This window comes from Helicoverpa zea, chromosome 26 (genome assembly GCF_022581195.2).
Source record: "Helicoverpa zea isolate HzStark_Cry1AcR chromosome 26, ilHelZeax1.1, whole genome shotgun sequence".
In the NCBI taxonomy this organism is placed as follows: domain Eukaryota; kingdom Metazoa; phylum Arthropoda; class Insecta; order Lepidoptera; family Noctuidae; genus Helicoverpa; species Helicoverpa zea.
The window spans coordinates 6,340,585-6,367,092 of record NC_061477.1 but is presented as its reverse complement, the minus strand read 5'-3'; the positions used below and the strand labels follow the sequence as shown (position 1 = coordinate 6,367,092).

Here is a 26,508-nt window from a genome sequence, read left to right as displayed (position 1 = left end):
AAATATTTTAGACGCTGCGTGATCTAAAAGTGTAAAAAAAAACATAAAACGCCGAATATAAATTAAAAGACAGACAGAAACAACTTGAACAATTTCAGTTACATTAATATTATGCTTGCAAGCCAAGAATTTTAGAGTGGAGTACTAGTTGCTAGCTACCTATGTACGTTTTTGCCTGCGCCTCGCCTTATGATTTTGAAATGCGCGCATTTTTTAAATGTTTCAATAGCATGCCTGCCTTCCAAAATACATAATAAGTAGGGGTACCAGTTAAGTTGTTAATTATTACGTAGCCTACCTAAGTAATTAAGAATAGCCTAGGTATAGCTATCTAGGATTGACTGACTATACAATGCAGATTGCAGGTACAATGTAGGAAAATTGTCTAATGTATTAGTCATGAAAGCAGCGCCATCTATGAGGATTGCTGGTTATCATTCATGCTGTTAGTCGTAGTGTCAAACATATCGTAAATGTTAGTGATTTTCAACAGAACTTTTTACCACTTTACTATTTTATGCTCTTATAATTATTGCGTACCTATCTTACATAAATATGCTCGCGAGTAAGCTCCAACAAGTTCATACTTCAACTTCACAGAGCTGTGGGTGGCTGAGATTGTCTATGGTATTAAAATTACAGTGTTGCAAGCTTATAAGTATTCCAAATCCCTTTATTTAGGGTATACTATGACCTTAACAAGTACTTTTTATTACTAGATGGGAAATTATCAATCGCCGTTTTTACTCCCATGCACACAGTGTCGATAGGCTTGTAAATTAAATCTGCAGTTTGAGTTTTTTGCTTCTTTATCTAAGCATCACTTATTTTTTTGAAGTAAGAGAATTAGTTTTACTCGACACCAACTCGCAATAATTACAAATCGATAAACATTACTTATCAAGAAAGAGCGTTTGAAATTATTTTAAAACCCAAAGTTCAATCCGGACGGAATTGAAGAAACTAAAAGGGGTAAACTTGTTTAGCGAACGACAACCCGACAAGTCGATTTCAATCTTTGACATATAAGCTATAACTGGCTATAAGTAGAGTTGTCTATGGTTATTCCTAGAGAATCATTTTATCACCGGCAGTGTAATTTTCATTTTCACAAATATTTAAAGCAATAATACATTTGCGCGAATGCTAATCCAACTTCCTTAAACATGGAAAACGATATTTTGGACTCCTTAAACGATTTGGGGTAAGATTTTTAATCCAATTATAGGTTATATCGTTCCTTTTGTAGATCTCTGAAATATGTTGATTCAAATAGGTTTTATTTCTCGTAATAATTGGGAAAGTATTCATTATTTTGTCTTTGTAAGTTATGTATGGTGTTGTAGTTATTTTAAACTAAATTAAGCATATATTCGAAAAGTTTGAAGTATTTATTCTGGATCAATATGCCAAGTTTTTAAGTTGTTGCGTTGGCGAAGCTTACTTACTCTGAAGTCAGTAGCTAATTTAGTAAATATTAATGTTTGAAGAACGCCCTATAGCTTAAACAAAGTATGTATATACAATATATCTTATAGAAATATCATTCTTTTTTATTTTTTTGACCAAGTATTGTTTGCTAAATGCCTTAAAAATCAATAATAAAAAAAATGTTTTTATTGTAAAAAAATAGTTTTATGAATCAATATGTCCTTTTATTTTTCTTAAAGCCTTATAGATAAATTGCATCATAATTTTTGTATAAAAGCTAAACATTGTGCAATAAGGACAATCTCAACAAGCAAATGCAACAAATAAAAATAAATTGAAATGCTTAGTGAAATATTTAAAAGAATATTTGTTTAAAATATCTTATTTAAGTGCTCTTGAGGAACTCTTGGTCCTTAACTAAATTATTTCATATTGCCTGTTTCAATATGCTAATCTCTTTTGAAACACTAACTGGTATATTTTAATAAATAAAATAATTGTGTAATTAGTTCACTAAGGAATCATTTTCCCCTGATAAGCTTCAGTAAGTACTTTAGTTCTAAATGTCATAATATTTTCAAATAGATAAGATTAAAATCGTAAATTAGATAATCAAAATATTTTGGTGCTGACTAGTATATTGTAAGAATGGTGAAACCTTATTACAAAGAAACATAAAAATGAGTTTCATTACTATTTTTAGATTTCACTATTACTACACTACTACTAACTAAAAAATATTTTTTGTAATGAAAAAATAAGAATAATATAAGGCAAGTTTAAGTAGGTAAATAATAAAAATAACATTTCAACATCGTTCAGCAAAACCAATCAAATTAATTGGTAAGACTTAGGCACCATTTATAAGGACTTGAATTTATTATTTTATTTCATTTACAAAACTTCAAAAGTCAATTACATAAATCAGAATAGGTACATTCCTAGTGAAAAGATAATATTAAAAGAATAAATGGAATCATAATCCAATCCAATATAATCATAATCCAATATTCAATCCAACATCTCTTTTCAGCTATGAAGGCCCACTCTCCGATGAGGCAGCGTTCTCCAAAGCACTGGAAGGTGGCCCCAAGTCCTTGGAGTTCACTAAGCTGGTCCACATCTTGGCCGAAGAGATCAAAACGCTATGCAACCTCGAGGAGACAGTTAACATGATGAATGATGTTGACGAGTCAAGCTCATTCTTGTTGGAGCTCAGTTCTTTTCTGAAGGAACTCAAGTGTCCTTATAAGAAGTTAGTCACAGGTAAAGTACAAATTCTATGTTATAACAAGCTATAAAAATAGACTCAATTGTTAGGATTGTAACAACTGATTTCAATTGCACCATTTATGATAGGAGATCATTAGTATTATACATGACAAGTTATAGTTTCAGTTTCAGTAGTTTACTCTGTATTCCCTCACAATAACAGTATGTGTTAGTTGTTCACTATATTCCATCACCATAAATATCCAATAGATTAAATAAAAATTAATCCTACTAATATTATAAACGCGAAAGTTTATATGTATGGATGTATGGATGTTTGTTACTCTTTCACGCAAAAACTACTAAATGGATTTTAATGAAACTTTACAATAATATAGCTTATACATCAGAATAACACATAGGCTACAATTTGTAAACATATTGTTCGAAATACTAAACCTGCGCAGACGAAGTCGCGGGCACCAGCTAGTATACATATAATAAGAGATATATAGGACTGACATAGCTTGGGATAATTTTGTGATTCATCAGTTGATTCGAAAAATGTATCATGTAAAAGAAAAAAAATATAATTATGAATTTCATCAAATCTTATCACAATTAGCTACCAACTGTGATGAGTAATAACCAAATATCACTAATTTAATCCCTATCAAAGTATGTAATCAATCAAAATGCCATTTATTAGTTACTAACTTCTGCCAGCGGTTTCACCCGCATCCCGTGGGAACGCACGAACCCGGATAAAAAGCCTATAGCCTTCCTCGATAAATGGGCTATCTATCACCGAAAGAATTGTTCAAATCGGGCCAGTAGTTCCTGAGATTAGCGCGTTCAAACAAACAAACTCTTCAGCTTTATAATATTAGTATAGATAAGTTGCATTTATATAATGTATAACTTTATTTTAAGTTACATTTGCTTAAAAATATATATATATATAAATGTTTGCAGGTCATATGTCTTCCCGACTTCAAACAAAAGAGGATCGGCTGTTGCTTCTGGATTATTTACTGTCGGAGCTGATGGCCGCTCGCATGGTCAATGTAGACTGTCCTAAGGAGAAGCAGGGTGCTGGCATGGAGATTGTTATGGTAATTTATTATGTGATACTTATAAACCTGGGTTAGATTTAGGAAACTTGTGAGAGAGCTGTCTCAGACTATACTTAAATAATTGTAGGTACAAGTCTTAAGAAATGAAGAGTCACTGTTCCACTAAGACGCTTACCAGTAATTTACTTAAAGTTCTATCAAAGTTCAGGCAAGAGGATGAGGATCTATTGATCTGATAGTGAAAATACATACGAACATCGGAACTAAGAACTTCCTTCTTTTTTTTAAGTTTGTTAAAAATTATCCATTTTAGACTCCATGTATGTTTTGAAAGATATATAAAACCTAATCTTACCCAACTTATTATATTTTTTTACAACTCTATTTTTATCTATATTATAGCCTGTCCTCACTCAGTAATAATAGTTAAATTAAGTATGGTGTTACTATGTAATATTATTTATATCCTTTACAGCAAGAATCGCCCACAGCCAAAGACTTGAAGGACATATTAATAGCCCTGAAGTTCAACAAGCCGCCTCCCAATATCACGCCAGAGATGCTGTTCTCCAAACTGGAAACTAAGCTTAAGGATACCATACAGAAAGAAGGTAAATATACTGGAGCTGGCTTACAGTGTAAGCGGATGCAGCTGAGTACCTGTGTTTCAAATGTATGCCTACCTGACATTCTCAACCCAGTTACCCAGGCAAACTTATATCCCTTGGTTGTCGGACATTCTGGTTCCTGATTACCCGTAATAACTGCCAAAGATGTTTAAATGACAGCTGGAGCCCACCAATTATATGTGCCTTCGGAAACACAGATTTAGACTACACTATCACATCTTGGTTATCTCATTCAGGTGTTGTCTGGAAGAAGCTTTTAGCAATACGACTGCCTACGGTTACTCATCCATATTTATTTGTATTCTCCTGTATTACTTTGTATGGTGTACAATAAAGGATGAAAAGATGGTCACCCATCCACGGACCAAGCGTTGCTTAATCTCACTGTTGTTTAGCCTCAAACTCTTTTTATGTATATTAATTGAATTTATTATGATTTCCAGGTGATCAACTAGTAGGCAAGCCGCTATACAATAAGGCGCTAACAGAGAAGGATTGGAAACAGTTAGAGAGTGCGTTCACAGAGATGTATGAAGAGTACCGGTTGAGGAGAGAAACGCTCATCACTCGGTTAGAGTGTACTATACAGAGTTTTGAGGTAAATAGTGGTTATTTTATCATTATCTGTCTACCCTTTTCTCAAGTATATTGGGGTTGGTGTCCAGTCTAATTGGATGCAGCTGAGTATAAGAGCAGTTTTAGTTGAAAATTTAGTGGGGCTTCTTATAAAGAATTAGCTTCAGCCCGAAGTTTTAACCGCGTCCTTAGTACTTTTCGCACTAAAAAAATTTTCTACTCTAATAAATACTCAAGCATTTACAATATATTATTCACATTCATCAATAACATGTCTATTGTAAGTGGCAATTAGGCTTGGATCGAGTCCTGCTTGCATACAATATTGTTTCATAATATGAATGTGTAAAGTTCTATTAAACAAATATGGAACAGAACTTAACATATTATTACTTTTTTTTTACATAATTAAAAATGTCCTAAACTCCTGAACTTTCTACATTGCAGTGGTCAGACCGTCTAAAATCAAAGAAGGATGTAATCCAGTCCACCTACCGTCCCAAACGTGAACTCCTCAAAGTGAAGCCGGACGTCAAGCTGTCAGACTTCCTCGCAGCCAGGACTGCACTGCTACATGTTGAGAAGACTTCCAGTGCTACTGTCAGGAAGAACACTCAGACTGATGTCAATAAAGTTATTATTGGACAGGTAGGATTTTGTGATACTTACTTCTTCTCCATGTGAGAGGAGGCCAGTGCCCAGCAGTGGGACAGTAAAAAAGCTGTAACTAAACTATGGTATTGTTAAATACACTAGCTTCTGCCAGTGGTTTCACTCGCATCCCGTGGGAACCTCTGCACGAACTGGATAAAAATAAAGCTATAGTATATAAAATAGCTTCCCTTGATAAAAGGGCTACGTAACACTGAAAGATTTTTTTTAAATCGACCAGTAGTTCCTCAGATTAGCGTGTTTAAGCAAACAAAGAAACAAACTTTTCAGCTTTATAATATTTATATTCTCCTGAGTCAATGTGACTAGAAAGAATGTAACTTGTGAGATGATGGCAGATATAAGAATAAGAGGATGGGAGGAGAAAACATGCTGTGCTAAAATAAAATTGTGATTTTACATCAAATCTACCATCATCTTATAAGTAATGAGAAGTAATTATTTATTTTTTCTACTGCACTAGTTTAACAGAAAAGAAAATAGTTTGGCAGTATTAATTTCTAAATAAATGAACCCAGTCACTGCAACCAAACTAAGCAGTCCTTGTGTTTTGGTTTTCAGTAAAGATTAGTAAATGAAGAGCTAGGGCGCGAGCTCGAATGTTTTCTAATTAATTAGTAAAACTGCTCGAATTGTTTTAAAAAATATATAAAACATATGATAATGGTTAATTTCTACCCAGGTACCGGATAGAGGAGGTCGTCCCAACGAGCAGCAAGCACCACCTCCTGAAATGCCCTCCTGGCAACAGAGAAATGCTGTAAGTAATAATACGTATTGTTATACTGCATTTTCTATAACCAATGTATCGGCTGTCTTCCCTACTATATTGGGGCCGGCTTCCAGTCACCACCAAAATTCTGTTCAGAAAAACATAACACATTATGTGCTTGTCAATTCGTGTAATTTTAGTTTCGGAGTGACATGTCATGCCAACTGTTTGTTTTTCAAAATATGTAATCTGTAAAGCCATACAGAGATAAAAAAGATCCTTAAATGAATTTTATACTATATGTCCTTTATCCTGCGACTATTTAAAATTGACAAAAAAAGTTGCCATGTGCCATTCATATTTCATTTCACTTATTCCATTTGTGACGTTTATATATGTTCACAATAAATGTCCACATAGGGCGGCGGTGGTGGCGGTCGCGGCGGGCGAGGAGGCGGCGGCGGCGGTTACAATAACGCACAGCCTTCATACAACAACGCACAGGGAGGTCAAGGTCAAGGTCACGGTGGAGGTCAAGGTCACGGTCATCCCGGAGGTCAGGGCGGCGGCAGAGGGGGACGAGGAGGAAGGGGTAGAGTTCAGGGAGGATATAGTCAGGGAGCGGGTGATCATGGCAGGTATGTTGTTTTGTGTTGCTTTGTCATTTGTCTGTCTATTGAATGTCAATTGTTGGACTTGATTTTTGTGTTATGGTATAAGGCATTATTGAGTAGGTACATATCAAACTCCTTATTAGGTCCTTTTACCTCATCATGTTATAAATTAAAGTTTTAGACTTCATAAAAACAAAGTTTAGAACAGCGATAGATCAGTGTAAGCAATATCGTTTATTTATCATATGGATATAATAGAATAGCGTTTATTTCTATATACCTGCTGTTTATATCAAATCCCAATTATATTATAGTGTTTTTAATCATTGTTGACGCTTTCAAAGTACCTTACCTTGCTCATACATGTTCAAATATGTTTTTTATTCTTTTATATCTTAAAACAGGCCTCAAAACAGAAACTATCAAACGTACGAGGTGCCTCCCGGCGGGTACAACAATCAAGGTCATTCTTACCAAGGTCAAGGTCAGGGTCAGGGTCACCAGAGTCACGACTATAATCAGCATGGTGGTTATAACCAGTATGCGCAGGGAGGGTACGATAGTATGGGCAGCTTTAATCAGGGATATCAAGGTAATTATTTTTATAAATCATTTATTTTCCAAAATTATGTAAAAATTGTTTTGAACTTAGCGTCAATAATTTGATTGGTCAGTCAGTATTTAAAAGATAAAGAAAAGTCAAATAGTAATTTCAAGTTACTTGGGCTATTAGGCTGATAATTATCAGTACTTTTTGAAGATCAATATTTACATCAATTTTTGTTTTTTATCAGTTTTTATACTTCGGCCGTTCAGAGAATGCGTTCCTGACACCTATCAGTTAGTCACGACTAGTGATGGGCACAACATAACACTGAGTTCGTTACCGTTCCTTCAAAATGAACCGCCGCATTATTTTAAGATTATTTTCGTTTTAAATTGGCGGAATCATTTGTTTTATATTTTAGTTATTTAAGTGGAAACCAAAAAAAGGTAATATTCATATAATAAAATTGTTTTATTTATTCTTTGTTACAAGTACATTGAATTGAATGTGCGAACAGAATATTAATCAGACTCCGATTTGCTTGAGGAGGTGGTGTCTTCATCATCATCTTCGCCTACATGTATAATTATATTATTATCAATAACAGAATCAATCCTGATATCTCGGTCTAACAAAAGCCGGGTAATCAAATAAAAACAGATCGAAAACACTTGAAAAACGTGGTCTATGCGCACGAAACGACAACGGACGACTGTTTTAGCGTCACAAAATGGCGGCCCATAACGCCATTTGGGGTTACCATTTTTAATCTAAGTATAAAAATGCGGTTTGGTCATAGTTTTATTTTTATATTTCATAAACGTTATAATTAAGTCTTATAGTCCATTATTTTCCAATTCTTAAAAAGAAAATCAAAACGTATTATTTTATATTATAACTGTATAAGAACAGATTACGATACTTGCCTGTTATTTTTAGCACAGCACTACAAAATATAAACCGCTGACATAACCTTGTAATAGCGCAGTATAGATTTAGAAAAATATTGTTTACCAAGTTATTTGACACTCAGTTTGGCACAAAATTATAACATTCATTGATTATTGATATAATAATGTTGTTTTAATGCTCCTCAATTGTTAAAACGGTAAACAACCAGCAAAAATATTTTTATCGTAACTGCAACGCCATTGCAAAGTTACGTCGTCAGTTCAATCGCGACGTGTCAGGAACGCATTCTCTGAATGGCCGAACTATAATATATCAAAATTTTTACATTCCTATATCTATATTGTAATGAAATGCAATATGTTTGAGAACAATAATTAAACTGTTTTGTTTAATTTATTTAGCAAGTATTTTAATCTTAGTTTTTTTTTACAAATTACCCTATTTCATAGGAGGTGGCGGCGGCGGCGGCGGAGGCTACAAGAAACCCTACCAAAACAACCAAGGTTACCAAGGCAACCAGGGTTACCAGTCCAACCAGGGTTACCAGCCTAACCAGGGTTACTCCCGAGGTGGTTACCAGAACGAACACGACGACCGGGACCGACGCGGCCGCGGACAATACAGGGGGCGACGTTGACAATATCAAACACCCTCTATACTGTCAAACGTAAACATAAAATTAGTTAACATATATTGCTGCAATTTAGTCCAAATATTGTGACGTTTTTTGTATTGGTACAATTTCGAAGTTAAAAGGAGATGGCCTTTTGTTGTTGTTTTTTTCTTAATGAAAATGAATCGTAAATTCGCTATAGATGGTGACTGAAAAATTATGTTCCTAAAGTATGAAAAACTTCGCAATAAAATGTAGTGTAAGATCAATACAAAAAACGTAACTTACACATGTAATATATTAATATGATATTATTTTCTATGAAATTACGTTAAATATATCGAAAGGCGAGCGACCTATAGAATGATTTAGCAAATATATACATACATATTATAATATATATAAAGAAATCAAATAAATAGAAATAGTAACAACAGGTTGTATATCATAGTGCGTTACATAATTATAATCGTAATATTATAATATTGTAGAACTCCAATAGTTTGTACTGCAAAACAGGTGATGCCTTATTACAAAAAGAGTTTTTATTACAAGCGAAATAAAGTTCAAAATACTAAAAAAGAACTGGCTCGTAGATTTAAAGTTCCACTACTCGCCAGCAAGGTATAATTTGCTCCAAATAATGTTATAACTCTGAAGTTAGCCATACGACGCCTAACACAAACGCAGTAGTGTTCTTGACTATTGTAAAGTCAACAGTAGCCAATTTCGGACAAGCTAAGTTACTGGGTAAAATCTGTACGTAAAATGTGCAAGGAGTAATGCATAACTTCAGAGTTGCAAAATTATTTGGTGTGAACTATAAGACAAGTATTTCTGCTATAGGCTAGTTTCCTAAAAAATAATAATTAGTCCGTCTTGTAGATTGTCCAAAATTAAGCGATACGTTTTTTTTCTATTTTAAATTGGATCAGAACTTATTAATATATAGCTTATTAAAGTTGAGTGTGACTTTACATAGTGCTACAGTTTTCAGGACTCTGTGACCTAAAAGGCCCCCACTCCTAATTTTTGAAGCGTTGTATCTTTGTCATTTTATGTTTATTAAAAAAAAAGAAAAAATACGTATCCGATATTTTTTGATTATATAAAAAGCGGACTAAATATTATTTCATTATTTCGACCCTGGAAACTACCCTATTATAGAATTTTCAGCTTGACTCTAATACCTATTCAGAAATTACTACCAGCTCTTCTTTTAGTAGCTCTATAAATACAATAAAAGGGCTAACAGAATTTGTTGATTGGATTATATTTTAATTTATTTAATATATATGGTCTGATTTATTATCTTTCTAATATATCATATTATACCATTTTATTTGTCAACAAATGTGAACTCCCTGGATGGATTTGCATTAGAAAAACTCATTCTATATTAAATATTATATAATTTTTTTTCTATGAATAGCTCATTCGTATTGTTTTTACCCCACTATTATATAATTGCATGAATTACTGTTTACAGTAATAATTGTACTAGATTCATGTTTACAAAATTATTGGAAAGATTGAGAATCGAAATCTCGAAATCTCAATATTATACACATTATCAAGCTTCATAAATGTGTACTTTGATTAACGAGGCCTTTTGAAAATTATAGCAATATGTATTTAACATGGACAATTAATAATAAGCAAATAGTTATTATTTTATTTATTTCTATTAATTAATTAATTAATAATACAATTTTCTGTATGTTATTCTTCTGATTTACAAGTTTTCTTAGGGCTGATTTTTCAATCGCCAGATAACTGTTATCTGAGGAATAGGTTTGACGTTTTGACAGCTTTTGTAAAGAAAATATGTCAAACCGCCATATTTATTCCTCAGATAGAAGTTAACTCATGATTGAAAAATCAGCCCTTAATGAATACATTATATAAATAAAAGTTGTGGTTTCTTTTAATCATATTCACACTTTATACTTCAAAATTAAGAGGAACGAATGTTGTATGTCCTAAATTCAATATTAGTTTTTGCTAAAATAGGCTTTACTATATTTTCGTTATTTCTTTACCTTCTTAATATACATCTTTACAGGAATCTCTGAGCGCCACCTATCGACCTCAAGCAACAACTTCAGTTTGAACCAAAGCAATGGCCGCCCGGCGACAATATGCCGTGAAATAATTGACTACCAGTGATATAAGGTGATCCCCTGGTTCCCAGCATACAGTGACCTACCTAACAATTGATTATTTTATCTCTTTCCTTGTTTCTAGATAATAGCTTAGCGATGCGTAACTCAATCGATCACCAAGAACTAAACATAGGTACTCAAAAATAATTGAGTTTCACATTTTGTTAACCGAGTAGGTACCACTGTTTTTACATGGAGCGATTTCCTATCTGACCTCCACAACCCGGTCACCGGGGCAACCTGATACCACTTAGTAAGACTGGTTGTCACTTTCTGGCTTCAGACTACCCGTAACGACTGCCAAAGATGGTTACATGACTGCTTTCTGTTCTAATTTGCAAAAAAAAAAAAAATTGATCCACTCGATTCTTTAAGGCACCCCACGATAAAGAAAAAAATAATGGGGTGGTGCTTAAGTTTGCCGCGGAATTTCCACAACAAATTAAAGAAATAAAACAAAGACACACATCCACTAACAACTTTATTTCATTAATAAAAAAGTATTTACAACTTTACATAATAGGTACATAATTAAGTTACTACACATGTGACGTGCCATGCAAAATGCGTCCTAATACCCGTAGATTTAGAGTATAAATTACAAGTCTTCTGTACTCCACTTATATGCTTCTTCTTCTTGAGCCTTGCGTTTGCTTTGTTGTTCGAAGTATTTCTTCTCATAGCCGTTAGAGCGGTCCACTCCGTCCCAGCGGTAGCCGGGACGAATGTTGAACCGGTTCGGCGGGAAATTACCCTTGTACATTGGTTTTTCTGTGGATAAAAATAAATTATTATTAGTCTTTAGATAAGGCTAAATGAAAAAAATATACATAGGAGTTGTAAATGGGTAAAATTTGTAAAAATATATAGTCCCCAGGCCGGCGAACAATGTTTTTTTTGATACATATAAATTTAAGACTTTGTGTGTGCGCGACAAGCTTACCACAATTTTCTAGTTAACTTTATTAAACAAATCTCAAAAAATGAAACTTGTATGTACGAAGAGTCGTAGTGACGTCATACCGACATTTTCAGGATGGTGGACACTCCAAACGCAGCACGATCTTTATCGAACAAGTTGACCACCATTTTCTAGTTAACTTTATTAAACGAATCTCAAAAAATGAAACTTGTCATGGTGACGTCATATCGACAATTCCAGGAGTCAAGCATTAAAAAACGCAGCGGCACCAAAATTTGCGCATTCGAAAAGTTTGTCGGACTCATCGTAAGGAAGGCACTCACAAAGTCTTAAATTTATATGTATCAAAAAAAATATTGTTCGCCGGCCTGGGGACTAATAGGTTCGAAATGAGACATAGTCTTGCACCACACAAATTTTTCGAAGACGAAAATTTTGTGTGAGTGTGTATGTTTGTTGCTTTTTTGCGCGCAAACGGTTAGAAACATTTGGTTAAAATGTGGCATGTTGGAAACTGAAACCCGGGATGAACACTTAAGCTAATATTTATCCGGATGCGGAAAGTATGTACATAGTTCTTTCGGGAAAGAGTGAAAACATGGATGTACCTAATAAGCTAGGAATATCATCGAGACCTTATGTACGACCCAAAGAACCAAAACCTGAAATATCAAGTCAACTTTTTTTTAACTAACCTGGCCCCAACTCTCCCCGTTCCCTTTTCCTGTCCCTCATATACTTCAACATGGGGTCTCCGTCCCTCTCCACTTGTTTCAGATTATCTTCCAAGTCCTGATCATCCCGGAGTCGTGCGAGAGGTTTAGACGATTCGTGCATAAACTCTTGCACGCGAGCCTCTTGGTCTTCCAGTTGTTTTATACTGAAAACAAATTATAAATACGTAAAGTATTAAGTAGTCTACGGGTCCGTTCAGACAGACCGGCTCGGAGGGCAGAGCAAATTCTTTACACATTGAAAATTGAGTACTTAGTATTTGAAGTAAGGTTTATTTTTGCATGCGCACTGCGTTTGTCATTGAGAATGCTCGAATGCGCTCGGTGTGAAATAATAAGAGGAGCCGACCGGCTCCGATCGTGTATTTTTTCTTGACGTTTGGCTCCGTTTGCATGCTCTTTAATGCTAGCGCAGCCGATCGGCTCCGGTCTGTGTGAAAAGAAAAATGCGCGCCGATGCTCTCCGACCCGGTCTATCTGAACGGACAGTTTACACCAAATAACTTTACAATTTTGGATTGAGCCACTGGACACCAAAAGCTAGGCCACAGTAGCCAACTCCGAAAAAGCAAAACGTCTCGATAATATCGGCTAGCCAAAAAGGCTTTCTAACAGTTGAATTGTATGAAATCGAAATCAATTAGAAGTTTTTTATTTTTAGTTCATAAAAATGCAAGTCGTAAACTCACCCTTTAGTCCATTTCTTGTATTTCTCATCTAATTCTTTCTGGCGCTCTGCTTTCTCCTTTTGCTTTTGCCGTTCCTCTGATGTCTCCCGTTTGCCTGCAAAGTAACAAAAATGAATAAACATTTGAACATCCAAACAAAGGTACCTACTTGTATGTCATAATTATATATTCATAAATAGTAAATCGTCTGATAGAAAATTAAAGTCGGCTTCGAGTTAAAACAATGGATTTAAAACCACTCATTCCTCGGGGGAATTTCGCAAAATACCCAATGATTAAGATTTTCGAATAAATACTTTTTATTATATACTTACTTTTCCTTGAAACAACTTGAGCATTCCTCCCAGAGACTTCATCAGTCATTTTACTAAATACTTCTTCCTCCCTTTTCCTAAAACTTTCATTCTCTTGCCTCAATTGCTTAGCATCTTGCAATCCCGCCATTTTGCCTTCCAAAGTTTTTGCCATTTTCTTATTAGAGGGAGGAGGACTATCGTTTCTCCTTTTATCTCTTTCTGCAGCACTCCTGTCCTTCTCTTTCCTAGGAGGAGATTGATCAGAGTCACTATTATATTTCCTTTTATTATTTTCATGAGGTTTTCTATTCTTTCTCGATGGTGATGGAGATTTTTGTCTCTTATTTTTCCTCGGTGGGGACAGGTCCGAATCTGAGGAATGTCTCTGTTTTCTATACTTGTCTGATTTAGAACTACTTTGTTTGTCATATCTGTCCTTATGACTTGAGCATTGGGGAGAGACTCGTCCAGATTTTTTTGAAGGAGACAAGAATTCTGGTGATCTATTCCTCTTGGCATCTTTACCTCTCCTCGGTGGTGAGGCATCAGAATCTTTTCTAGATTTCCTTGGCGGTGAATCATGTTTTTTCTTTGACTTCCTAGGTGGAGATTGATCTGAATCGTAATTTTTTTTGGACTTCCTCGGCGGTGAGGCGTCTGAGTCCCTTCTCGCTTTTCTAGCAGTTGACGAATCAGTCCTTTTGGGAGAATGATCGACTTTTGAAGACTGTGATCGATCTTCTGGGCTGAAATCTCCCCATCGGCTAGGTTTGCGAACCCTCTCTTTAGGTTTTTCAGACCTAGAAGGGGATGATTTTGCGTCATTTTTGCGACTTTTTGGTGATCTATCGTCATTTCTTCGCTTAGGAGACTTACTTCTCCTTTTAGGGGATCTGTCACGGCTTTTTCTTTTGGGAGACTTGTCACTCCTTTTGGGCGAGTCACCTCTCCTCTTAGGTGATCTATCATGCCTACCGTTCGGAGATCTATTTCTTTTGGGTGATTTATCATTCCTTTTAGGAGATCTGTCATCATCTCTTCTTTTGGGAGACTTTCCATCTCTTTTCCTAGGGGGACTAAAGTCACTATCGCTGTCATGTTTTTTGGAAGGTTTTGAAGCTATGTTCTTCGAGTCTTGGTCCTGTTTCCTTGGCGGCGAGAGATCGGAATCATTTTTCTTCTCATCTTCGGAATCACTGTACATTTTACCGAATATCAGTTCATTTTCTTTCTCTGCCTGTTTTATGTCACTCTTTATTTCCTCGACTTCTAATTTACTGTTGAAGCCGTCGTCCTGTGAATACAATTTTAGTTATTTCTACTGCACAGGACATAATTCAGTTTCCTGGAAGTGATATGAGTATTTTAGTCAAGATTGAGAATTAAAAAATATGTGAAGATATAAAAATCTTTATTTTAAAGGTTTTAAAAAAGTTCAGTTTTAAACTAATATAGAATCAACTTAGTAAATGAACGAAGCTCCTTATTAATGTTATATGTATATTCTGCAATATCTACTAAATCCTTAAAATACATCAATATTATTTGCAAAGTACCTTTGCTGGGCATAAAATCCTAATTTATGCCCTTCTAGAGCTGAGTTTATTTAAAACCTAAAAGCCTACAACTCACCTGACTAATAACCTTCCATTTGGAGCTGGAGCTGAACTGCTCCGCTTTCTTCACCTCCTCAGGCCTATCATCAATGATACCGGCTATCTGAGGAGCATCCTCCCCTTGGTCAAACACGTCCAGCTCATCTCCGTCTAACGTGCGGAGCTTTGATAGGTCTATGTCATCATCTATTATTTGTAATCTGAAATATTATAGGATTAAGACAGCTTTCATATTGGTATTGTAAGAGAAACAAACTTTGTATTTCGCGATTTTTAATTTATCAGGTACGAATCTGCAAAGTGAAGTGGATACCGGTAGCCCTGGTGTAGTACAAATGAAAACAAACTGGTTTGACAAGCCTTGCCTTCAAGATCGTGGGTATCAAACCAACCGGCCAATACCAATGAGTATTCGTGTTATGTAGTAAAAGGGTCACTACATTATTATATGATTATGTTAATGTTGGTCCTGCTCCTGATCTCTCTTTGATCATGTTGGATTGGGCTATGAGAGTGGCGGAACACAGAGAGTAAATGAGTCTACACAAATGTTTGTGAGCTGTAATTATGTCCTGTACATCTCCTTGGAGACTGACTGATTGACTGTGTTTCGGATGGCACGTTAAACTGTAGGTCCCGGCTGTCATTGAATATCCTTGGCAGTTGTTATGGGTAGTCAGAAGCCAGTATGTCTGACACAAGTCTAACTAAGGGGTATTGGGTTGCCCGGGTAACTGGGTTGAGGTGGTCAGATAGGCAGTCGCTTCTTGTAAAGCAATGGTACTCAGCTGAATCCGGTTAGATTGGAAGTGGACCCCAACGTGGTTGGTAAAAAGGCTCGGAGGATGATGATGACATCTCTTTGGAGAAAACAGTCTTCATGGCAGACAATCAATATGGACACCATTAATATTATTGAATCAGCAACCCACACCCCAGCTTTACTTGGATACAAAAATTACATTTTTATCTTATTCATAAATTCCGCTTTCTATTGCTGAAATGCTCATATCATTTAGTTGTTTTTGAGTTTATCATGAAAATGCACACAGGGTAGGTACATAAGAGGACTTATACTAAATATTTTGAAATGCACAATTTTTTTACTTATTTCTCTTATCAATTTATTGTTTTCTTGGAATGTGTATGACTGTGTGATCTAAATAGCACCCTGATAAAACTATAAAAAACTTTATTGATCTACAGTTACATTTACAGCGGCCCCTAAGACGACCCACTGACCGAACTTACTTAAGGCTAAATCCTACTTATATTATAAATGTGAAAGTTTGTGAGAATGTATGGATGTATGTTTGTTATTCAATCACGCAAAAACGGCTGGACTGATTTGATTGAAATTTGGTATGTAGATAGGTGATACCCTGGATTAACACATAGGCTACTTTTTATCAACACACCACGCGGGCGAAGCCGCTGGCGGAAGCTAGTTAATTATAAAGTAGTAAGTACAAGTAAGAATAATATGGTGATAATAAAACCACTTTATGATTTGGAAACAAAATGTTATTAAAGTTTGGTTTTTACTACATATGAAGAACATTTCCTTGCATTGGTCCTCTGAATAAACATGATTAACTGAAGTTAGAAACTACAATTTACTTCAAAACTTTCACCATATTTAACATTATGTGATAACCTGACCATTATTTATAATTAATTTAGAATAAAATTGGAAATCATTAAAATGAATACTGTGTACTTCATACGTATGAAGCTTGTATCAATTTAGTAAGCTTATTAAGCATTTATGATTTGTGGCGTTTTAGTACTCTCGAATTGTATATTATTTATCATATAAAAATGGAGGGAAACACAGTTATAACTATATAGGTACTGAAAAAATGGTCAATAGATAAATAATTATTTTAAGATGTTATGCTCAAAATGGTTGGAGTGTAGCAAAGGGTGTGCAAGGCTTTTGGGACTTAGAAAATTTTTCATAAAAAATGAAAATTTCTGAAAATGTCTAGTTTTTCATTTCCATCGTATAGAATACCTAAAAATAAGACGAAAACCATCTGGGCACTTTTTGTCTAGGACCAAGGAGCCCCGCGTAACGGGGCTCCGTCGACTATGGACACCCCGACTTAGGGCAACCCCGACTCGGACAGGTTAGGTTCGAAGGGGATGGCGGGGTCTGCAAGACCCCGCCATCCCCTTCGTGGTTATTTTTTTTTAAACCACCCAGAAGTAGGAGCCCCGCGTAGCGGGGCTCCGTCGACTTTGCCTTTGTTTACAATGACCTTCAGTGCTCATTTTCAGGTGAACCGTTGGTCCTAGGCAAAAGGTGCCCAGATGGTTTTCGTCTTATTTTTAAGTATTCTATACGATAGAAATGAAAAACTAGACATTTTCAGAAATTTTCATTTTTTATGAAAAATTTTCTAAGTCCCAAAAGCCTTGCACACCCTTTGCTACACACTAACCCTCAAAATTGCTACTGTTGCTATTTCTTACGGGAAATAATATTAAAAAAACTAATTGTTTACGATTTAGTCCAAATTCATTATGTACAATAAGTCGGACATACCCAGTGCCTTTGATAGCCTTTTTCTTCTTCTTTTTCTTATCTCCCGATGGACCGCCAAGATATTTTTGCAAATACGCTTTCTGATTTATACTGGTAGACATTTTATTCGATAAGTTTCAGTGATTTTGTATTATTTTGATACCATTGAAATATTCTAAGATAAATCAAACACACCTTATGACATTACTTGATGATTTTATCCTGCTTGATTGGGTTTGTTAGTTTTTTAAGCATTAGTTAGTATTGGTTATCTCTTTCTACTATCATGAAAGTGAAAGAGATAACATACACCATGCTTAAAGTTCCATGTTTTTCGTCGTTACCCTTTGACATTTAGGAATGATAGTGATGCTACATGTTGCATTTTTGGAAAATTACGGTTTTTTTTTGGTAGGTACTTGTTTAGGAGATTTATGGCCAGTTTCATCGGTTACTAATAAAGGTCAAATAATATATAACTTTTGGTTCACAGAAATCATAAACAGCCTTTGTCTGGCAGATAGCATTAACTATCAGATAACTGACCCTATATCCAGGTAACCAGAGAAACCGGACTTATATTTCTATATCTATGGAGCTATTATAGTTGGACATTTTTTCAGTTTGCGACATGTTTTCAGATTGACTTGCTCTCGTTATATCAATTTGATGTGGGTGTAATACACAATGAGTTTTATGAAATGTATAGTGTAAACTCGCCCTCATTGTCTTTACTGTGTTCTTATCTGTCTCAAAACACAAAACTTATGTACTTACAAGATTATATAGTCAGACTATGGCAGTTGAGTGGCGTAATTTTAAGGAATGCAATGAAATACAATATTGTGCTGCAGCTATGCTCTTTAATAATACATTGATTAATTACTTATTTAACATATAATCGTGTTTCCATAATCATTGCCGGTGTCTTGTTATATTTATTGAGATGTGTGATCGTTTCATTTCTTCTGATCATAGTAATTGTCGCGGTATCGTGCTTGCCTCTGAAAAATAAAACCATTTTTAAAGCATTTAGGCCTAGTTAAATTCGTTTACTCACGGACTTAACTAGATCTGTCTGTGTGTGATGTCTTTTTAGGAGAAAAGGGCCGTGAGTGGGCCTCCTTTTTATAGTCCTTAGAATTTACTTTGGTACCAAACTAATAAATAATAATTTAATAAAAATAAAAGTTTATTGTTCCATTCCACATTTACATTAATAAATCACTTTTTAAGGTAAATTAGTACTAATGTTCCCTGTAACTTCTCTACGGGAGACAATTTTATAGGTTCTGTGGTCCCCAATCTAGGCGCTGCCTGTGTCTTGGGGACCTGGAACTATAGACAAAGGTAAACTTAATCTGTATTATCATGAACTACTCAGAAATATGTAGAAATAGTTAGTAAGAATTTATATTATTTGAACTTACATAGTCATTATTACCCCTAAGACGCCTGTCATTCTGCAAAACAAATTGGTTTGTTTTATATTACATACCGTTAAAAAGTCAATAGGCAAAGGTTTATACAAATGTTGCGGCTGTCAAGGTATTCATGACAAAAACAAATTTTGGTAAAATTAAATAATAATGAATTGAAACTTACATATCGCCTGTCGTTATCCCTTCTGTCGTCATATCTTCTGTCTCTTCTGTCGTCATCCCTCCGGTCGCTTTGTCTTCTGTCATTGCGACTTCTGTTATCATCTCTCCGGTCGTCATATCTTCTGTCATTATCCCTTCTGTCATTATCTCTTCTGTCATTATCTCTTCTATTGTCGTCTCTTCTGCTGTCGTCCCGTCTGTCATTATTCCTTCTGTCGTCATCCCTCCCGTCATCAGACCGTTTGTCGACATCCCTTCTGTCGTCATCCCTTCTGTCATCATCCCGTCTGTCGTCGTCCCTTCTGTCGCCATCCCTTCTGTTATCAGCTGTTTTGTCGTCATCCCTCCTGTTATCATCTCTTCTGTCATCATCCCTTCTGACGTCATCTCCCCAGTTATCATCCTTTCTGTTGTCATCTCTCCTGTCGTCATATCTTCTATCATTATCCCTTCTGTCATCATCCCTCCTGTTGTTATCTCTTTTGTTGTCATCCCCCCAGTTAGCATCCTTTCTGTCATCATCCCTCCTGTTATTGTCCCTTCTGTCGTCATCTCTCCTATCGTCATATCTTCTGTCACTATCCCTTCTGTCGTCATCTCTCCTATCGTCATATCTTCTGTCACTATCCCTTCTGTCGTCATCTCTCCTGTCGTCATATCTTCTGTCATCATCCCTTCTGTCGTCATCTCTCCTGTCGTCATATCTTCTGTCACTATCCCTTCTGTCGTCATCTCTCCTATCGTCGTAACTTCTGTTATTATCCCTTCTGTCATCATCTCTCCTATCGTCATATCTTCTGTCACTATCCCTTCTGTCGTCATCTCTCCTATCGTCGTAACTTCTGTCATTATCCCTTCTGTCGTCATCCCTCCTGTTGTTATCCCTTTTGTCATCATCCCCCCAGTTATAACCGTTTCTATCATCATCCCTTCTGTTATTATCCCTTCTGTCGTCATCTCTCCTGTTGTCATATCTTCTGTCATTATCCCTTCTGTCATCATCCCTCCTGTTGTTATCCCTTCTGTCGTCATCCCTCCTGTTATCATCCTTTCTGTCATCATCATTTCTATCGTCATCTCTCCTGTCGTCATCTCTCCTGTCGTCATCTCTCCTATTGTCATCCCTCCTGTCATTATCTCTTATGGCATTATTCCTTCTGTAGTCATACCTTCTGTCATTATCACTACTGCCGTCATATCTTCTGTCATTATCATTAATGCCATCATATCTTCTGTCATTATCACTACTACCGTCATCCCTTCGGTTATTATTGTTTCTGTCGTCAGATCTCCTATTGTTATCTAGTCTGTCATCATCATTTCTATCATCATCGTTTCTATTATCATCGTTTCTATCATCGTCATTTCTATCATCATCATTTCTATTACCATCATTCCTGTCATCATCATTCCTGTCATCATCATTCCTGTCATCATCATTCCTGTCATCGTCATTTCTATCATCATTGTTGTCTCGCCTGTAGTTGTTATTATATAGGTCATCAGCTAGATTATCATCATCTAGGCTGTTAATACCAGCTTGTTCTAGCAAATTGTACGGGTATGGGCTGTAACTTCGTCTAGAATTTAATCCATATCGGTTTTCATAATATCCCGCCGATCTGTCGTACGCTCTGTAAGAAAACACTTTATTATAGTCTGGTCTAACAAATTACTTATTATAACAATCTTTTCCATACTAAGTTTTATCATTTCTGTTTTTTTATCACCTTACTACCATAACGGTGATAATTATATGGCTTGCCGTATTTTAAATTATTATAGCCTGCCATATAAAGGTCATTTCGATTATAGTCTAACCTATTTGTATTTGGGTTATTGTTGTACCTATTGCTGTTTTCGCGTTTATTCCTCGCGCTCCTATAATATCTGCTTCGTGCGTAAGCTTCGTATCTGCTTAATGCACTGTTGTCTCTGTCCCGTCGGTCATATGCATCGTTGTCGCGTCTATCGCCTTCTTGGTATGATGATCCACATTTTCGGCATCTACGGTTGGTTGGTGAGTCGTATCTATCATCATCATTCCTGTCATTATCGTACCTGTAGTTGTCATTCCTGTCGTTATTATTTCTATCATTCAGGCCGCCATCGTATCTATTATAGTTACTTCTGCTTCTAGCGTAGTAATTTCTGTTGTTATCGTATCTGTTGGCGTATCGATTCGACGGGTTGTTGTAAGCACTGTATGACCCCAAGTCGCTTCGGTCGGCACCGTCTCTCCGATCGGCGACTGGTCTGTTGTCGTTCCCGTATCGCCTCTGTGGAAATTTAAAAATTGTATTCAATTAAAGATAGTGTGTTTCATGTTTGCGGCACACGTTATTCCACGCTGTCCTCAAAGAAAGTCAGCAAACCCAGCTTTGGAACCAAAGATTGCCCGTAACGCGGGATTGTGTGCAAGAATTAACGCGGTTCATTGTACATGAACGGTCGGTATTATTCGGTAAGAGTCTGACACTCTTAAAATAGAAAAGGAGTGTTTTAAGGTGACTTATATTTTGAAGATCTTTAATATTAATGTCGGTTCTCCTATTTCGTAAAGTCTTACTTATAGCAAAAGTCTCGGTAACACAGAATGTAAGACAGTTAATTATTCATATGTATAACGGTGAAGTGTTAAGGAGGAGGACTCAGATTACCTCTTTTCCTGTTCGGCACATGCTTGGTTCTTTGCCAGGCACATCTCGCGCGGGTACCTTTTAGTAAAACTGGGTGTCACATAATTTTTTGTTTTTGTTTTTGTTTGTTTCACGATTTCTGGTCGCACGAAATGTGTCACGCGTCAAAATACGAGCGGGAAATAAGTTGTGTAAATGAGAAAATATTGTAAAAACTGTGCTGATTTTTAGCCTTTCAACAATATGTTTTTATCGTATTATAATTATTTATTTCTTAATTTGGACCTTCGGATAACAATTTTGAGGGGTTTCAGTTGACATTTAAAAACTGTATAATTATCCTGTTTTAGTTGTTCTTACAGTGTATCTAAATGCTCAGAAACCACTGACTTCCAAGCAAACCTTGTGAGTAGGTATAGATGAAGAGAGTGCTTCTTTGTGATATTAATACTTTATTTTAAACTGGTCATGTTATTAGTATGTGGTGGACTTCTATATCCTATCTATCTATTCGTTTGCTTCCTAATTTTACATAATTTGTATTGGGCCTTATGTCAAAATTGGCCGACAGTCTTCATCCTCCGAGCCTTTTTCCCAACTATGCTGGGGTCGGCTTCCAGTCTAACCGGATAGTTGGGGGGGGGGGAAAGGCTCAGAGGATGAAGACCATCGGCCAATTTACATTTAAGAAATGTTATAAGTATCCTGTTGTAAGTTTAAGTAATGTTATAAGTAGCCGATGGTGTTCTACAAATATAAAAATCATAAAGAGAATGTAAATACCAAGTCATCGTTGTCGTCATCATCATCATCATCATCCCGATCTCGTCCCTGTAAAAGAGCATTTTCGTCATCAATCCTCAGTTTACTTATTTGTAAAACTATTTCATTTTTTTCAGGGGGAAAATCCTAATGGACTATCCTCTACCTGGGGTCTGTTGAGAGGTGTACCGGGCTCTTAACGCCTGGTATTGCCTTCATATACCTGCGGTCGAAGAGACGGGTATCGCCGAGGCATTCTCCCCGTACCCACGACACTTATTGGCCTGCCAGATGTTCGAAGGCGGGTCCTGTCAGTCCTGTCACCCTCTGTGGCCGTCACCCAGCGGCCACAGTAACTTAACTAGAGAGACGCGCGCAACACTGCGCCATTGGCTCGAGGCCTAATTCTAGTCGGAAGACAGACGCCCCTTGTCTGTCACCACCTCTTCGTAATGGGGAAAGGAGACAGCTTCTAACTCCCCCCTTTGCAAAATTCACTTTCTTGCACAAAGAGCCGACGATATTACCAACCTATTTTGCTGCCGACCATGCAAGGCAAGGTTCTTTATCTAAGTTGGTGGGTGGGTATTCAATTTCGAATTTCGGACATATTTTAATTTGGGTGCTAATTAAACAGGCTTCTTTTTAATATCATTATTCGCCCCCAAAAATGTGTGTTGCTTTCTAAATTACTAAGTCAGCCACAATTAACGAGCATGTAAATAATACTAACTACTAAAAATGAGACCGAGTTAGTAAATTAGATGACAATGTATAAATAAGACGGACAAGTCACAATAATTGATGATCTTTACTTGAAGCTTTCTATAGAATATTTAGTTGGCGTTGTAAAAAAGACGAATTAGTTTATTAGAGGCTATGTCATTTCCCCGTTGCTTAGTTATAAAATTAGAAGTTTAATCATGTGTCCAATAAATAATTTTGTGGCTACACTTATAATTTCCCTTTTAATTTTATATATGTATTAGTCAATCAATATTTATTTAGATGAACTAGTGTTTCTTTGGCCTATGAGAGTGAAGGAATAGTGAGTGCACTTGTGTCTGCGCAAATGCTTGTGCACGATAATATGTCCTGCGCAGTTGGCTAATCTCCTTTTATGAGAACAGCCGCCGTAGCTGACAATCGGCTGGGAGGACATCATTTGTTTGGATAATACCTATATACAGTTTGTAAAGAGATAAGTTAAAATAAAAGTAAAATTATCGAAACTTACAAGGTCTAATCGATCTGCTGCTGGCTTATGTAAGAAAAAGAAAAGTAATATTAAAAACCTATGGCTCACAAATAAATGTTTTGATTGATTGATTGAAAAACAAGTGAAAATATGTATAACTGTGGAAATAAATCTAAAATACTCAGGGCCCATTTTCCATGATACATTAATCGTCACTTCTATCTAGGAAAGTATGGCGATTCTGTATTATTTTCTATATAAACGCTGTCGAAAGTGTGAAACATATTTTTCAGATTAATGTAATATGGTGATTAAAAAATGGGCCCTCAGTTAAACTTCACTTTGGTTTTTTCAAGAGTGACACAGTTTTCCTCTAAAATTAAGTAAGTATTTGATAAAGTAAAATTGGAAATGTGTGAAAATGAGTATTCAAGTTTACGACCACCCATAAACATATAAAAATAGTTTACGTACCTTGTAATCCGCACTTTGCTGAAACAGGATAGCAGGAACAAATTATTATATGTAACTCGAGCAGTTCCCAAACGTGAAATTATAATGCCCCGTATTATTTTAACTTTTTAAATAGTAGCTTTTTGCGATGGAAACTAACTTTCAGACAAAAAAACGTCCAAATCGGTTCGTACGTTTAAAAGCTATGGTATCACAGACACAGAACCGTCAAAATATGTACAATTTTAGTTAAAATTGCGTGAAATATAGGAAATTTTAAACTTACCGAGGCAGGGGCAGCGATCGCGATCGCCAGGCAGAGAGCAAAGAGTACTATCCACCTCATCTTTGGCAGACCACAGAGAACGCTGTACAACCAACCTCCTTCCTTCCTATTTATAAAAAACCGGAAAGTACCGTAAATAATCGGTTTTAATTATAACATATTTCTCATTAAAAAAGTGTGAAATCTTAACGAGATTGTGAACTGTTCAGATACTTTGTCATTAATAATTCAATTATACCGTTAGGATTTTAATTATAATATTTTTACTTTTACCAATGCCTAATTCGATTAATGAATTATAAAGTACATACTTGAAAATAAAATTGTCAGCAATTTCATGCGTGACCCGAGCGCACGTGTGTGAGCTTATGGTTACCACATATTTCCATGAATTTCATCTGAATCAGTCCAGTCATTTTAGCGTGAAAGCCTAGGTAACAGATAAACACACACACTCGCTTTTTTATTTTGTTTTATTAGTAAGTTTCGTAGAGGAACCTTTGTGAGGGCACGCACGGCGGATCTAGCAATACATGCGATCGATGCTTATCGCGCGCGGCTCCTGCGTCTACTGACTAAAAAAAAACAAGATGTCGGCGCGCCCGTCGCTGCGCGTTCGTGGCGCGTCGGCGCGCATTCGCGTAAGCTACGAACGTCCCACCCCTTCCGTCTATTCTAGGAAACGAGCGGGAACGCGAGTTTGGCGGCGTCCGGAAATGCGCGGGGTAATTCGATTTGCGACATACTCCCCCTCTAGTTCTGGAGAGCGTCCTCGCTCCTGGACTAGCTCATTGCCCGAGCGTTTCGGACGTCCGCGACGTCGTTTGGGTCGAACAGGATTAGGTGGTACGGCATTACCTGTACCAGTGTCCACGAACGGTGTTAAATCTTGTGTATGATATTTACCTAGACTGTCGGCCGGATTTTCTATTGGCGAGATAATAAAGGTAGTCGGGCTAACCCTTTTGGTGATCACGTAGGGTCCGTCCCGTTTGGGGAAGAATTTCGCAGTCAGACCTTTACTTCCTTGACTCAGGGCATGGGTCCGGACTAATACTTTGTCCCCTACCTTATAATCGGGACTAGGTCTACGTGATTGATCAGCACACCTCTTGGATTGATCTTGTTGTCCTTCAACTCGCTCTCGAACCGCAGCCAGGTTAGAAATAAAGCTCCTTAAGTAGGGAGTGATCTGAGGAAGGAAGTTCTCTTTATCGAGTATGGCTCTCAAATCATGACGGGCTTCGGTGGGGGATCTCATCTCTCTGGCAAACATCAGAAATGCGGGAGTAGCACCGGTGGTTCTACAAACGGCGCTATTCAGGGCAAAACGGATCACCGGTAGTTTCGCTGGCCAAGAACCATGGTCATTCTCCACGAGTTGGGCGAGCTGCATCTTTAAATCGCGGTTTTTCCGTTCAGCGGGGTTTGCCTCTGGATGGTAAAGTGGTACAAAATTTTGTTTTACCCCTAAGATAAACATACATTGTTGCATGACTGCCCCAACAAATTGTACGCCGTTATCGGACGTTACCCTGCGGGGTAAACCATACCGAAGGAAGTATTCTTCGGTTAGCACTCGTGCGCAAGCTTCAGCAGTCGCCTCCTGCAGGGCAAAAA

General features: G+C 36.5%; 3 protein-coding genes across 3 annotated transcripts; 1 reads left to right on the top strand and 2 right to left on the bottom strand.

Annotated features, from left to right (window-relative positions):
• The first annotated feature begins 1,042 nt into the window (after positions 1-1,042).
• Positions 1,043-10,445, top strand: LOC124642960 (protein FAM98B). The gene is made up of 10 exons (XM_047181769.1): positions 1,043-1,204; positions 2,465-2,697; positions 3,619-3,758; positions 4,195-4,330; positions 4,792-4,946; positions 5,372-5,572; positions 6,279-6,356; positions 6,729-6,946; positions 7,327-7,514; positions 8,831-10,445. The coding sequence occupies exons 1-10, from the start codon at positions 1,167-1,169 to the stop codon at positions 9,016-9,018; spliced, it is 1,575 nt and encodes a 524-aa protein (XP_047037725.1). The 5' UTR covers positions 1,043-1,166; the 3' UTR covers positions 9,019-10,445.
• A 1,177-nt stretch (positions 10,446-11,622) lies between these two features.
• Positions 11,623-18,180, bottom strand: LOC124642959 (BUD13 homolog). Its single transcript, XM_047181768.1, has 6 exons — positions 17,968-18,180; positions 15,433-15,616; positions 13,819-15,094; positions 13,505-13,598; positions 12,777-12,961; positions 11,623-11,930 (listed from the first exon to the last, which is right to left on the bottom strand). Exons 1-6 carry the CDS (start codon positions 18,066-18,068, stop codon positions 11,758-11,760), a joined length of 2,013 nt encoding a protein of 670 aa, XP_047037724.1. The 5' UTR covers positions 18,069-18,180; the 3' UTR covers positions 11,623-11,757.
• Positions 18,181-18,789: 609 nt separating this feature from the next.
• LOC124643024 (protein PFC0760c-like) lies at positions 18,790-24,953 on the bottom strand. Its single transcript, XM_047181860.1, has 9 exons — positions 24,889-24,953; positions 24,624-24,641; positions 24,189-24,212; positions 22,973-23,020; positions 21,399-21,829; positions 20,603-21,184; positions 19,552-20,032; positions 19,377-19,409; positions 18,790-18,950 (listed from the first exon to the last, which is right to left on the bottom strand). The coding sequence occupies exons 1-9, from the start codon at positions 24,946-24,948 to the stop codon at positions 18,906-18,908; spliced, it is 1,722 nt and encodes a 573-aa protein (XP_047037816.1). The 5' UTR covers positions 24,949-24,953; the 3' UTR covers positions 18,790-18,905.
• Between the last annotated feature and the right edge of the window lie 1,555 nt (positions 24,954-26,508).